Raw genomic sequence first — 15,590 nt, 5'->3', positions numbered from 1 at the left:
CCATTCTGATGTAGACTTGCTTGTGTGTTTCGGATCATTGTCTTGCTGCATGACCCTGCTGCGCTTCAGCTTCAGCTCACGGACGGATGGCCTGACATTCTCCTGTAGAATTCTCTGATACAGAGCAGAATTCATGGTTCCTTCAATGATGGCAAGTTGTCCAGGTTCTGATGCAGCAAAGCATCCCCAAATCATGACACTACCACCACCATGCTTGACAGTTGGTATGAGGTTCTTACTGTGGAATGCAGTGTTTGGTTTTCATCAGAGATAACGGGGCCCATATTGACCAAAAAGTTCCACTTTTGACTCATCTGCCCATAGAACATAGTTCCAGAACTCTTGAGGATCATCCAGGTGCTTTTTGGCAAACTTGAGACATTCATGATGTTCTTAGTGAACTGTGTTTTCCGGCTTGCTACTCTGCCGTCAATCTCATTTTTGCCCTGTGTCTTTCTGATGGTGGAGTCATGAACACTGACCTTAGCCGAGGCAGATCCCTGGATGTTGTTCAAGAGTTCTTTGCAACTTCCTGGACGATCGTACAACTTGCAATTGGAGAGATTTTGGCAGGACGGCCACTCTTGGGAAGATTCACTACTGTCACGACTGTGGTTTGGTGGAGCCCCATGGCTTTGTAACCCTTCCCAGTGATAGGCATCAGCAGTTTTTTTTTCTTTTGATCGTGGCATGCTGTGCCTCTAGAACCTGTGTGCTGACAACTTCACTCTGATGGTAAAGGCCAAAGTTAGTCAGATTTATATTGGGCAGGGCTGGCCCAAATCAGGCCTGGTTGTTAACCAAAATATTCAAACAACTGACCCTAATTATCCCTTTAATTGGGTTAAGTTAACTAGGGGGAGGGGGGGGCAATAACTTTTTCACACCTGAAGATTGCATATTTGATTACCTTGCACAACAAACAAATGAAAGAAGCACCGAACTTTGGTGTCATTTTTTTTCTCTCAAACTCCCTCTGTATACTACTACAACCCACAAAAAGATCTGAACAAATTCAATGTGAAAAAAGTGCAAAAATGCAGAAAATCAGACGGGGCAAATACTTTCACGGGACTGTATATAAGATGCCAACCCCCCTCTCCCTCTCCTTCTGCTCACACATTGACATACAGACATGGTTTTCGAAGTAGCTTAGGAGCCAGAACCGGACTCAAAATTCCAATGACAGATTCCAAAAATCTCCTCAAATGCACGTCATTAGTTTTATCTGCCGTAAGCGGCACTGATTTATACTTGCATAGACTAGATGTGGTCATTAATTGGGAAACGCAGACAGAGCACGTAGCCCAGTTTGTAAAATACATTGTAAAAAAACAAAACAAAAACATAAACCGTATTCCCAGATTTAACATTTAATTTGAAACTCCAAACATGTTGTTTGCTAGGAATACAAGCCTGTCGTCCTGCTCTGGAGCCAAGGCGGCGCGCATTTTGTTTATATCAAATGCACAGAGGATGCATACTTACAAAACATTTCCAAAACTGATTACTGGTAGGATGGGACCAGCAAATCAGATGCTAGTTAACACCAGCAGGAAAAGAAGAGCACACCCACTGCTTGTCTTTGGCAGAACTAAAACAGAATAGCAAGGCAGGGCATTTGGTGCAGTTTTTTTGATAAACTTAAATAACTTTATTAACTCTGCACATTACAGAAATGTAATTATTTAATTGATTATCCAGCGTTTATATTGATGTATATAATGAGGAATGAAATTGAATGAAAAATAGATTTTCAATTTAATCATAGCAGCCCTAGAACATGCAACACATTTAAAACAATATAATTAGATACTATACTATCTAATTAGAAAGGTAAATTGTGGGTTGTGTTAAACAAAACAAACAGGAACATTAATAATGCCCAAACACCAGTAAAAAGAAACTTTGCAGCAGCTTACAGATACTGCTGGAAGAAGTAGAAATGAATAAGGACTGTGTCAGCTGATGCATTCTGTCGCTGTGTGTGTGTCTGCGCATGTCTTTAACACACAGCATGAATTAGGGTAGCCATGTTTCTCAAAGTTCGGTGAGAGAAATAACTCAGATTCACCCACCTGTCATATTCGTAGGGAAGGTAATACCAGTGCTAAGTAGGTGTCGGTGGAATACGACCATTAATACGATCAAGTAGTGTGGTCAACTTTATATAGATACACTACTTCTATAGTATAATGGGTTCCCGACATCGTACACACCTGACACAACATTGTATTGGTACACAGAAACAAGCCCCTGATTCTGTATTACAGCTAGGATGTTGGAGAAATTACTGACATACACTACTTGTTCTTTCTGTCTGACTTCATCTGGCCAATTCAATTATAGCATTGGTAAAATGTAAATAAAATAAAGCTCAGTTTCAGAATGAATCCTTGAAAAACTGACACTTGTTCATTCTCTCCCAATGTCACTTTGATGAAAGGACAGGAATGTAGGTCTGTGACTGGACCAGCACATTAATAAGAAGCAGCCCTGGCACCTGCCTTTGTCTCTCTCTAATGTAATTCTCTTGTTCCAGCTTTATTGCATTTGTCTGGCAGGCTTCCTGGAATTAAGCTCTTGGAACTTTTTTTTTTTTTTTTTTTTTTTGGGTCTCCATTGTCCTGACCAATGTATATTATTGAATTGACAAAGTGCCAAGAGTTTGGGCAATTAGGCCCCTGGTAATTCTGCTCTTAACTGATTACACTTCTCATCACAGCATGCATAAGTCACACCTGAGTCTATCGGTTTAATATTGAGCTGTTCATGCAGCTACAAGGGAAGAACAGTTTATCTAACAACAAGCTCCTGGCTCTTGAAATAATATGCAGTGCTGAACAGGGTAGTTCTGAAACCCAGAACTGGGTGCAGGTCTGGTGCGGGTTTCAAGCCATGCAACTCCCTACACAGATCTTCCATAATCTAGAGACCGGTGGCTGTTAGAACGTACTGTAAGCAGGTCTTATGCTACTTTGTTTAAAGGAAAGGATTTTTTAAAGATGTAAAGGTATTTGTGCACATGTTGGAATTAAAAATAATAATAATAATTGTGCGATGTGTGCAGCTTTATTGTGCAGTTCCTCCCTATCCCTAGGTCACGTCTAAAACCAGATGTTATCGTTTCGTTAGGCGCTTTCTGATTTACCAGTGCTGTTCATAAATAAGCAAGCAAAGTTTATCTCTGTACTCAGAGTGCTACCCTGAAGACACCAGGCCTCTGATGTCAGTACTGAGACACTACTGTGAGGCTGGTAGCCGCGTCGGTTGCAAAAAGTCGTGAGCAGAGCTGATTTAGCCTGCCTGTTGCAGAGACACTGGAACCACACACTGCATCTCTGTCATATGTCAGACATGAAGCACAGTCAGTAGCTATTCTTTTCATTAAAGCCAAGTAGAGACTGAAATTGAAGGAATTTTCTCATTCCCCTCATGAATATTACTGTGATCACAGGCAGCATTTAGTGCTGTGCCTTTTTTGAAAAGCTCCCATTGGTTCAATATCTGTATTTATAAATCACTTTTTGAAATGTGCTTGTGGTGGTTTCAGCTGATACAGCGGTGAATTTAATAACCTTCTCCTCTCCTCTCCCCTCCTGTTTTTACAGAAATCTTGAGAATATTGAAGCTAGCCAAACTCCAGGCTTCATCTACGAGACAATGAGACTTCTCTCTTTCTGCATCACTGAGGTAAGACTGTGTTTCCCTGTTCTGTTCTGTACATCCATAACTATAAAACCCTCAAGTTTGTACTTTTTTTTTAATATACATTCTTAACTTATAATTCTGATTGATTTTGAAGTTCTGGATATATAATTTACAAATGAACCAGAACAAGACTTTGCAACAGCCATATGAATGTCACTAATTGTTCTCTCTAAGCGTAACACATTTAAGAATGTGAAGGGTGTAATTAAAACCAATCAGGAATCGGGTGCTGTCCCCAGTATGGAGCTCGCTGCGAGGGAGCAGACATGGGTAACTGGGAAAGCTACCTCTCTGATCATTTGACTAATGTGAACTCTGTGATTCTGCAATACCCACTCATACACGTGAAGTGTCAGTGAAATGTATGATCAAAGCATACCTCATTATTGTTAACCAAAGGGCAGCTTACTCAGCCTAAGGGCTTTTCTTTGAGGGCAAACAAGACAAGCAACTCCTACCTAAACCAGATGAGCAAAAGCTGTGTTAGTGCTGTATTCGTGACCACAGAAGAGGTGCAGCATTTTGCATACTAACAGATACAGGATTGCAGTCACGCCCCAGCCTCACCATGCCCCTTGCTGACTGCAGAATGTTGTTAGGAATATGTAACTACCTCTTTGAGTTTGCTGCCACAGAAATGTTTTCTTAAACGCTTATTGCTGACCCTATACTGTTGAGGACTGGCATTCATCCATTTTTACAAAGCTGGTAACCTATTCAAGCAGAGTGTATCTGCCTTCATGCAGTAAAGAATTGTAAAAATCCCCACCCCTGTATCAAACAGCATAGTTTAATTTCTGTAAATTCTACTGTTAGGCAAAGTAGTCTCAGCTTGCCACTTTGTAGCTTTCTCACATTTTATTGGAGTCTTTTTATAGCTGTTGTTTTTCCCCTGCTGTGTAATGTTCATGGCTGCATGTGTTGGCTCTACTTAACGATTCCCGAATAAGGACACCTGTGGCTAGTCGTGACTGGTTATACAGGATGACACTGTCACCACAAGTGAAAGTACGACTACAGTCTTCCTGGTCTCGGGGGAGGGGCACAACACGTAACCGAGGGAGGAGTGGGGGGGGGGGGGGGGGGGGTGGGGGGGGGGGGGGGTGGCATTTCTGCAAGCTGCTCGAACTTGTACTCCAGTAGAGAATGTAATAACAGTTTCTTATTCTCTGCAAACACGCAGGAGTTTCGATTTCTCACAGCACTGGGCACATAATGACTAAGACTGGGCTTTGTACCTGCAGGTTCCTGCATTTATTTATTTATTTTATTTATTTATTTATTTATTTATTTTACATATTGAGGTCTAAAAAGGGTCTTGATACCACCATGTGTCAGAAAAGACCCAGTGTGTCAATCACACTCCAAACAACTGCAGTACTATACCTTCATCTCTCTCCCTTTACTCAGATGGAAATTTTTTAATATACCTGGTCTAGCTGGATACATTAGTTTCCTAATTTGACCAGTCATGCACAGTTTACCCCCAGAATATTGCCATTCTCAGGCCACTGAACTGGGGCACACACCAACATACAAATCCTTAAAAATAATAATCTTTATTTTTATATGTGCCTTTCATAGTGGACCACCATCACAAAGCGCTTTACAAGATATGAGACTAGGGTGTGTGAACTATGCATCAGCTGCAGAGTCACTTACAAGAACGTCTCACCCGAAAGATGGAGTACAAGGAGGTTAAGTGACTTGCTCAGGGTCATACATTGAGTCAGTATATATGAGTCCTATAGTTGTTACTGAAAGGACAAACTGACTTATGCTGCATGAGAGGTGTTAGTTGTCATAAGTCCTTTTTGGAATTATTTCAGTGATTTTAAAATCTATTAAATACCCCCAGAAAATGTAGATTTTCATGGTTGACAAATCTTGTACGATCTTACAATATGACAGGATGCATAGCGATTCAATTAAACAGTTAAGGACATGGTTGGGAAAAAATACCAGAACTAGAAGGGGTAGAGTTGCTGTCCCAGCTCTGTACATTGACCGTTACTCCTCCTCCAGACCGTAAAATAAGATCTCGAGGAAGAATCTACATTAGCGATATGTAGGATACCTTGCCTTGTGTATTGTGGTGGCAATACGTTTCTCTCTAATGTGTGTTGCTTTTGTAGCTGCTTTTTGTACTATTGGAATGACTCCAGTAGTGCCTGGGATATTGTTCTGATCACAAGCACAACTTTCCGTGCTTGCATACCTACAGGATGTGCTGCATGTCAAATATGTACTGGAACCCTGTACCTGCTGTAATGTTCTTGCATAATGGATACACCAGTAGCAGGGCAATGCCAAATGTTGAATATATTGGTACTGTTTTACTGTGTGTGTAAATAAATACATAAATATGATACTAATGTAGAAAGAAAAAAAAAATTAAACAAGGACATTTCTAGGTAGCTCAAATCAAACAATTCTGTATTTTATACAGCATATATATATATATATATATATATATATATATATATATATATATATATATATATATATATACTAAGATATATATATATATAATATATATATATATATATATATACTGCATCATTTGATAACATTTTTTTTTTTGATAACATATCGGTTTATACATGTGTGATTTCTCCACTTATGGCTGCCTGTACTGTATTCTTGTTCTCATAATTTGCCAATGCGCTTCTTCCTTTTCTCAAAAAAACTGTCAGAGACCCAGGCCTCCAGTGTGTTTTCAGCAAATCCTTTAGATACATACTAAGAATTTTATTCTGAGGATTTAAACCCTTTCAAAAGCAATGCTGAAATTCACAGTGATTTACTCTGAACACTTGGTGCCAAGGATGGCTCTGCACGTCATTGGGTATAATGACTTTTTTTTAAAAAATTTTATTTTATTTTCTAGCACAGTGACATCAATAAAAGCTTAAACACTTTTATGATATACATGTTACAGTATGAGTATACATGTAGTTTGATTTAAGTCAAAGTCCTCTATAGCATTGTAGGTCTAAGTAATGTATTGTTTGTTTTGTGTTGCAGCTGAAGAGCGTTGCAGGGGAGCACGGCCCCCTGGAGTCGGTGGTCCTGTGTGGTATCCACCTGTGTGAATGTGTGTTCGACCCCTACCAGACCTGGAGGAGGCAGCTGACCGGGTAAGTGACGGGTGTGTGCTACCACCAATCTGAAAGGAGAGCTAAACAAGCCTTTAGCTACCCAGAAAGACGACACTACTTTTATCTAACAGTTATGAACATCTGTTAGACCACATCACTTATTTCAGTGGTTTTCAGACTTTTAAGACCCTGTACCCCCTTCCAAATAAAATAGTCTAACACGTACCCCCATCTGATTTAGGGTAATGATTAGGGGTATACCTAATTCGGGATTTCGCAGAAATCATTAAAAATGAGAGGTAACCGTGAAATTCACATCTTTTAGGGGCTACTGCACACTGTAAGCAACGCAAACTACGTCTCTTCATTCTGTAGAGAGGGTTTTCTATTTTTTGTGTCCTGTGTGCACTACACTTTGGAGGGGGGATAAAACCCCAAAACTGTCCTCAGACAAATGACAACGATGTTTTAATTAGCCAATCTATCAGCATGTCTGTACTGGCTTTCTGTGACCTGTACTGTGCACTAGGAAGTGGGACAATGTTGCGTTGCTATTTTGATTTATGTTGCTAAAATCTAGTTTTCAGCGTCAGAGGTAAAATACCACAAATGGACAACAAAGCAAAAAAAAAGCAAAGGATATTTCGGCTTAAGAGTCGTGTCAAGACATTTCCCAAAGAAACTTTACATGCAGATGGATTTAAATTGTTTTGCATCTTGTAATGTGACTGGAGAAAATATGATCGATCACTATTTAGCTTCAGAATCACACATCAAACGAAAGGCTAATACAGAGGCTGGTAAACAGAACGTAAAACAAATAACAGCTTGCAGAAAACGCACTTGAGCGTCAGAGCAGACAAAAAGTATTCCTGTTGGTTGGAGCCAAGTTAAGTCAGTACTGCAGGTGTGATCCACCACAGTCACTTTGCTTCAAACAGCCTTTCTTACGTTTTGTTTTCTTTCTTTTGACTCAGTACAATGTATGGGCCAATCTTCACACCGCAGAGACAGAGAATGTCGGCGGTAACAGCTGGGGCATGTTGAATGCTAGCCTTTAACAAATGACAGCACAACGTTTTAGTAAGGAAGCAAGTATCACTATATTTAGGCTTTCCATAGTGCTCTGAAATATTATCTAGTTAGGTTTATTAAAAATATGTAAATTCTTAGCAATTTAACTAGACCTGTAGTCATAATATACCTAAAAAAAATAATGGTCTTTTCTAATTTGTAGATTAAGTACTGTTAAAAACTAACAAAATAAAATGTTATTAGTTAACAACAGTGCAAATGCAGCAACTAAAAATGCTATGTAAAATTATTCAAATAAGTCTCCATTAAATATGCTGAAAATGAGTCCAAAAACAGGTTATGCTTCTGAAAAACAAAACTTAAGTTCCAAACAAAATAAAAAGCAATTGTCAACAAAAGCCATGAATTTCTTCAAACAAATGCAGACTTGTAGAGAGTAAACAGATTTTTTTTTTTTTAAATTGAACTTTTGAAATGTTATCATTGAACACGAGCAGAGACAATGTAAATGTTATGTGTGTCTTGTGCAGTATCGAATCCAGCCAGAATAAGCACATTGTTTTGAAGTATTCCCAAAAGCAAATTTGTTGAAAGTAGAATGGGGGTATTTTTTATCAGGTAGTCAAAAATGACTTTTAGCAACAACAAAAAGTGTTTAGTACAGTAGTCTGTTGGTGTTAATCAGCTGTAAGACTATTAAAGCTTGTTGATGGGCACTCGCTGTATGATATGAACACACTCGATAGGTCTGGAGTAGGGAATCCAGTTCCAGACACATCCCAATCACGGGAGTTAGGGATTGATTGATTGATGTATTTATTTATGTATTTATTTACAATACCGGTGTCACAGGAAATAAGTAAGCCGATAAATAAGTTAGTGTTTGCCTTTTTGAGCCTATCTACGCATGCACTCATCTTAGAATTTAAAGGCAAGGTTCTCTGCGTTCATCGAAAATTACAGGATGCCATTTGTATTTTTTTTTTGAGAAACGAAAACAAGTTTTGCATTGCAGACAGTAATTTTTGTTTAAATATGTTGTCATCTTATTTATCGAAGTGTATTGCAGGCAGTATTTTCTTTTTTTAAAGGTTTCATTTATCGTAATGTATATTTATGTTTCATTTGCATTATAAATATATTTTATCTTCAGGAAATTGCTCACTGTATTTTATTTTATTTTTTAACATAAATAAATATTTTAAAAACATTACTTTGTTGGTATAATTTGTCTATGCACAGTTAAAATCACTACTTGTCAAATGTGTATTTCCTTTAAAAAATGTTGTTTGTGGACGTGTCATACTGTGGGGTAAGCAATAATAAGTGTTTATGTAAGCTCACTTTAACAGTTATATTAGTTTCATGGTAAATTGCTTGGTGACTTTGAACCTTTTCAATAAATTGACTGGGAAAGTGGGTACAAACACTTGTCTTCGTGTAGAGAACAATGTTTTTGACATTCTATGTGAGATATCTAAACCTGTTAATATAGAAAACGTACACATTTTTAGTGGAAGGTGGTGTTTTAAGGTGTATATATAATTTGAGAAACGCACAAAATGATTGGCTTCCTATACATACCGTCCTAAAGTGCAGGTATATTATTTATATGAACATTTGCAATCCGAGTTGACATGGTGAATGTACTCGCACAGCATCAAATACTGTATTAATAATTCAGATAGCTCTCCTATTTAATGTAGTACCCTGTGCAAACTTACTTCTACAATATTCTACAAATACTTACTTCTACAATAAAAGTCCCCACTCACCAGTCGTTGTATTTCAGGAGATAAAACATCATATCACAGGTTATACTTTTTATCTGTAGATTATTATACGAAACTCTGTGTGAGAACTTGCTCTTAATGTTATCTGATTTGTTTAAATGATTATGTTTTACACCAGAACTCATGAATCAAATCTAAAGATGTCATGAATATAATGTAGATGTCATACAGCATTGCATACCATACAGTAATACTTATGTCTCTGTACATTTCTCAGTAACAGAGATATTTAAAAAATGCACTTTTATTAAAACAAAACAATACACACAATACATGTACACAATTCAAAATATACATATAACATAATATAATTGCACATCAAAATAAATCGCAAGACAAATGCATAATGGTTTCTGATACAGTATGTCAACACATACAAATTATACAAATTTATATATACAAATAGAAATTATGTATTTATTTCTCTTTCGCTGTATTATTTGTATGAAGAAAACCTAATATAAATATCCAGTGAAATTACAAATTACATACAAATTTAAAATGACAATGCTGGTGAGAGTTTGCCACATCTTTGTAAACTGGGAATTAAACTTAACACATATTAATAAATAATAGATAATATGTTGTATTAGAAACAGTTATTACATTTTAAACACAAATATTATTACACATAAAAATAAATCACAACAAATGATAAATTATCTCTGTCATAACAACATAACAAAATAATGCATGTATTATATTTATTTCTCTTTCACTAATACTTGCAAATATAAATTGCAAGTACATGTACAAAGAAAACCTATAATATAAAGTAGCCAGCGATTAAATGTAAACTTTGTAAACTACGGGAAACTAAAAGGTTAACCTATTATTAAATATGAAAAACATGTTGTTAATATTAAGACTATGTGTTTCCGATGTTTACCACATATACTGTAGCTTTTAATAAAGATCCTGACAACATTAAGAGTAAACAATTTACTAGACACATTGGAAACATCACAATGACAGTCTGTTCTGAATAAAAGTACACAGATAGAAAGTCAACGGCTTAACCTTGCCTTTAAGCTGTAAGATTCGCGCAGGCGTAGAAAGGCTCAAAAAGGCAAACGCTAACTTATTTCACGGCTAACTTATTTCCGGTGACACCGGCATTTTTTAAGTAGGGCCGCCGAGATGCGGTTATTTAAAAAAAGTAAAAGTAGATAAAACACTGAACTGATTAAACTACTAACACTGAACATTTAAACTCCAGAGAGTACCCTTACCTAGCAAATACTACATATTTTTAAAAGAAGCAACATCCTACAATGACAATCTTTGAGTTTTTATTTATTTTTTTAAAAATTTTGCCCACAGACTGCAGGCACCACCTCCTTGAAATTAGCCATATGTGCGCTCAACGCTCACTCACTGTCAGAGTTGCCCAGTCCGCTTATAATAAGCGGGATTGGGCTTGTTTTTTTTTTTCGAGAGTCGCAGGTTGGAATTTGCATAAACACCCATACTCTAACATGGGTTGTGCTTGTTTTGAAGAAAGAGGTTGCTATTTTTCTGTCAGAAATCTGGCAATCCTGCTCACTGTCAGCAGCCAGCTGTATTCGTAGAATTAACCTCGTCCAACAGAAAGGAAACGTACACCAGTACGGCTGTGGTTTTATTCTAAAGGAGATTCAACATTGTTGATTTGATTTCTAAGTCAAAGTGTTCAACATGGTAACAAAATGTGTTTTCCACCATTACAGGGTTTTTCTCTCGTGTACCCCCTGATGAGAGCGTGCGTACCCCACTTTGAAAACCACTGACTTATTTGGAGCCTTATTTAAAAAACGAGCAATAAAATGAATGGACCTCCTCCTGTAACTGTACCGCCTGTAACTATAATGTGCTCTGTTGCAGGGAGGTTGTGAGCGTACAGGAGAGGAGCAAGTACAAGTTTTCACCCGTCTCGCTGCCAGAGGAGTTCACAGCATTTTTCCACGGTGAGGAGCTCTGGGAGAGGGGACAGGAATCATCACAGCCCCTCATACATTCCTGTGTATGAGGGAGTATTGCAAGTATAAGTGAGCAGATCCAGGTGCTGCATGTGTTGATATAACCCATACGCATATAACTCTGTTATATACTGCCTCGGCAAGTAAGGGGCTGTCTTAGAAGATCCTCTGGAGACAGTCCGAGACTTGCAGTGACTTATGAAACTCTTTCTAATTAGGACTTGTGAAGCTGTGCAAAACTCTCTGCAAAAACACTCGGAGTGGGTGTCACTTCTGTTTTGTAAGTTAGCATTTACCAAGAGGGAATGTTTTGACATTTCTTGGCAAGTCTTGACAGAGCAGCAGGGAGTGTGAAAAGTGTGAAAGGTGTGAGAATGAGCCGGAGCAGGGAATCCCTGGAGCGGGAAGGGAGAGGCATGTGTGTCTCGATGATGTGACATTGATCAGGGGTGGGAATCTTAACGTTCTGTTTATGGCAGATTTTTTTCCTACTTTGTCCATTCCTTTTATTTTGACGTACCATAGCTCATGAAATTGTGAAACGGAAACCCACTGTTGAATTGTAAAGCTGTTCCTCATGGGGGTTGACAGTTTGGTGTCCTAAACACGCACTTCTGCAATTCATTGTCTGTGTAAATAGTGCTGGGACAAATATTTGAACATCTAAACAAACACTGTTTGAAATATAATTAGTGGCCTAATGATCGTGTTTGTATTAATTCATATAACGGAATTTATAAATGGATACAAAAGAAACCGGTACATGAGTGGCGTCTGAAATAAATAACATGCATTCTGCTGTACAGAGCGTTTCTCTAATAGGTAACTTGCTGGGGTGAAAAAGGCAATTTGGCTTTGCTTTGGTCCTCCCTGTTGAAGAAGGTCCAGTTTAGGCTTTGGGTGAATTTTTATTGTTGTTTTTTTATTATTTTTTTCCTCAATTGAAAGCGAGAATTAAAAAAATCTACAATGTACTTTATGGAAGTCGAAACTTAAGCAAGTAGCCACACGTGACCCGTAACCTGGCTGGCAACAGATACGTCCAGATTAAATCTAATTATGAGTGGTAAATTTTCATAACATTCAAAGTTCAAGATATGAGTTATTTATTTATTTTATTAATGTATTTTTTGTGGTTTGTTTGTTTGTTAGTTTTTTAATATTTCATACTTACCAATGCAAATGGACAGTAAAAAAGCATTGAAATGTCCAAGTTTTTATTGCTGGTTACTGATTTTTACTTTGGTACAAAAGTATAACAGCATAGCAAAGGTAAAAAATAATGTACATTTCCAAAAATGTTCAACATTCTGCTGATTTGTACTTGGTTACAAACTTACATATGCATATTAATTCTAAAGTGAATTACATGAACATGTTAATTATAGAAATTCAGTTTTTTGCCTCCTAATCTTGTGATTTGATCAACTTACTTCAATGTAGTCCAATCGTAAAGCATTACATCTGTTCATAAAAGGCCATGTACATGTCTTTTGCATTTCTTGGCCATGGTTTGACTTCAAGAAGTGTGTCGTTCGCATGCAACCACTTTGTAGTGCCAGGAACTAAGAGGACACACATGTAGTGGCCTGAAGCGACATCTCCTCGTTTGTATATAATAATGGAAGATAATCATTTTGCAGTTGTCCACATTAATTTTACTCTTGTGCATATATATATATATATATATAGGGCTGTCATTTATTAACTTATTAACTTATATAACAGCTAATACTGTTAACTTATGGGCATTAGTTGATTAATCGGTAGAGTCATCTGTGCACTGTGACTTGCCCTGCCGACCTAAGCCCTCCCTACACGGGTGGCGCTCTGCCAATTGTGCGCCGCCCCCTAGGAACCCCCGGTGACGGTCAGCAATGACGTAGCCTGGATTCGAACCTGCAATTTCCACGCTATAGGGCGCATCTTGAACTCCACACAAAGCGCCTTTACTGGATGCAGCACTCGGGAGCCCATGTCGTCGTCGTCGTCTTCTTGTTCTTCTTGTTCTACTTCTACTTCTTCTAGTTCTTCTTACTATAAACAGACATCTGATGTGGAGGGATGCATATTTTCAGTTGTTAAAAACTCAAGTCCTTTTGTATTTCCTTTTTTATAATTAGAAGTGTTCTAATTTGAGTGTAAGTTGTGCCTTTTTGTTTAACTGTTATGCACAACAGTGTTTTGAGTTATTGGATCTGTTTAAAAAAAAAAAAAAAAAAAAAAAGTTCTTTATTTTAAGAAATAAAACGCCAATGCATCGATTATCGTTGGTAAATGCCTATGCAATAATCGAATAAGAAATTAGGGTGCCGATTGATCCACTAGTAATTTCCCTAGAGATTTCTGGTAAGATCATTACTTGAAAGGCTTGCTAATTTTACCCGGAGCTTCCGAAAAACGTGCACAGAGCAACACTAATGTGCATCCACCATATCAGTTCCCCACAAACAACTTTTAGGAATCTTTGCAGAAGGATTAAGAAATATGTTGGCTACCCCTTTATGGACAGTCCCCTATTTAAATGGGCTCTTGCTTGATGCTGTTTTTATTTGGTGTGGGCAGAATGTTTAAACTGAGAGATGTAACTGTATTAACATCCATGTGATGTTCCGTGAAACTACTTATGGCATGTGGCACTAATTTAAATTGAATCTCTTGATGCCTGTTCTTAAAATCAGACTCTGCCGGGGCTTTTAAAAAGCACTTCAACCACTTCAGTCCTGGGAAATATGAAATTGATAGTGTTTTAATTTCAGAGGAAGTCTTATTTGTCAGGTGACCAGCCACAGATAATGCTAATGGAGTGTATTGAACACTTTCACCCTGAAGCACACCCAGGTGTTGAGCCATAAACACACGGGTGAAGTAAGAAATGATTCTATCAGCCCACATTCATATTGAAGAGATCTGATTGTTTCTGTTCTGAGTGCATTGCTGTTCTCTGCTGAATGCATTTTGTAGTGGGTGGAATCTGTAAACCAATGTTAGTGGCATTCCCTCAAGTCATGGCTGATTTGTTTGTTTGATTGTGTGATTGTCTGTTGAAATTAATATCCCTAGTGACAGAAATATGGTAGAGGCTCGCATCCATGTACTGTTGCAAGATTAAGATGAAACTTGGTATGTGTATTTTATTGGTACAAGTTCTGACCTCTGATTGGCTGGAGTAATGAAGACTATGTCTTCTGCTTTGACAGTTCTTAAACTTTTTACTTAAAAGTTATTCAACATTCATTAAAAAAAGAATTACCACAGTAGAGACTTATGTACAAGTCGTGAAGAGTAAGAATTTCCATTACCCAGAGTAATTGCAGGAGCTGCATTCAGCCAGTCTCTAAATGAGATCTTCTGCTTCCACAGAGAGCTTCAAGGACAGTGAGAATCTGCCAGAGATCCTGAGGGTGCGATTGGTTCATCTGTACGGTGCCATCATCAGCGGCTGCAAGGTAACCCGCTTCTCTTTGTAGAGGTCAGTTTGTAGCAGTCTGTATGGAGATTTGACAGGTAAGGCTGACGAATAAGGCTCCATTGAGCTCTGTGAATATCTGTCTTGTTTTTTATGTTTTTCTTTTGCAGCAAGACCGCAGTACTTCTCACTGTGCATATTCTCCCATTCTTCTTGGCAAAATTGTTCAAGCTCTGTCAAGTTGGATGGGGATCGTTGGTGGACAGCACATATTCTCAATCGGATTCAAGTCTGAGCTTTGACTGGGCCACTCTAATGGGGATGCTTTTCATTGGCAGGGACTGGGAAGCTTGTCAGGGTAGAGGGCAAAATGGATGGAGCTAAATACAGGCAAATACTTGAGGAAAACAACCTGTTTCAGTCTGCAAAAGACCTAAGACTGGGACAGAGATTCACCTTTCAGAAGGACAATGACCCCAAGCACACAGCCAAAGCGACACTGGAGTGGCTTAAAAACAACAAAGTGAATGTCCTAGAATGACCCAGTCAAAGCCCAGACTTGAATCCGATTGAGAATCTGTCC

The 15,590-nt window shown here is 38.0% G+C and overlaps 1 protein-coding gene across 3 annotated transcripts in view; it reads left to right on the top strand.

Moving 5' to 3' along the window:
- The window catches only part of LOC121312970 (neurobeachin-like protein 2), a 124,027-nt gene that overhangs the window by 45,587 nt on the left and 62,850 nt on the right, over positions 1–15,590 (top strand). For all 3 annotated transcript variants that reach the window (XM_041245012.1, XM_041245010.1, XM_041245011.1), the window contains exons 4-7: positions 3,612–3,693; positions 6,739–6,851; positions 11,504–11,586; positions 14,962–15,047. In XM_041245012.1, coding sequence (XP_041100946.1) covers positions 3,612–3,693; positions 6,739–6,851; positions 11,504–11,586; positions 14,962–15,047 — 364 coding nt within the window. The remainder of the gene's footprint in view (positions 1–3,611; positions 3,694–6,738; positions 6,852–11,503; positions 11,587–14,961; positions 15,048–15,590) is intronic.

The sequence above is a fragment of the Polyodon spathula genome, chromosome 3 (assembly GCF_017654505.1).
Source record: "Polyodon spathula isolate WHYD16114869_AA chromosome 3, ASM1765450v1, whole genome shotgun sequence".
Classification (NCBI taxonomy): Eukaryota; Metazoa; Chordata; class Actinopteri; order Acipenseriformes; family Polyodontidae; genus Polyodon; species Polyodon spathula.
Note: the sequence above shows the minus strand (reverse complement) of the source record. Positions and strands in the feature narration are given on the sequence as shown.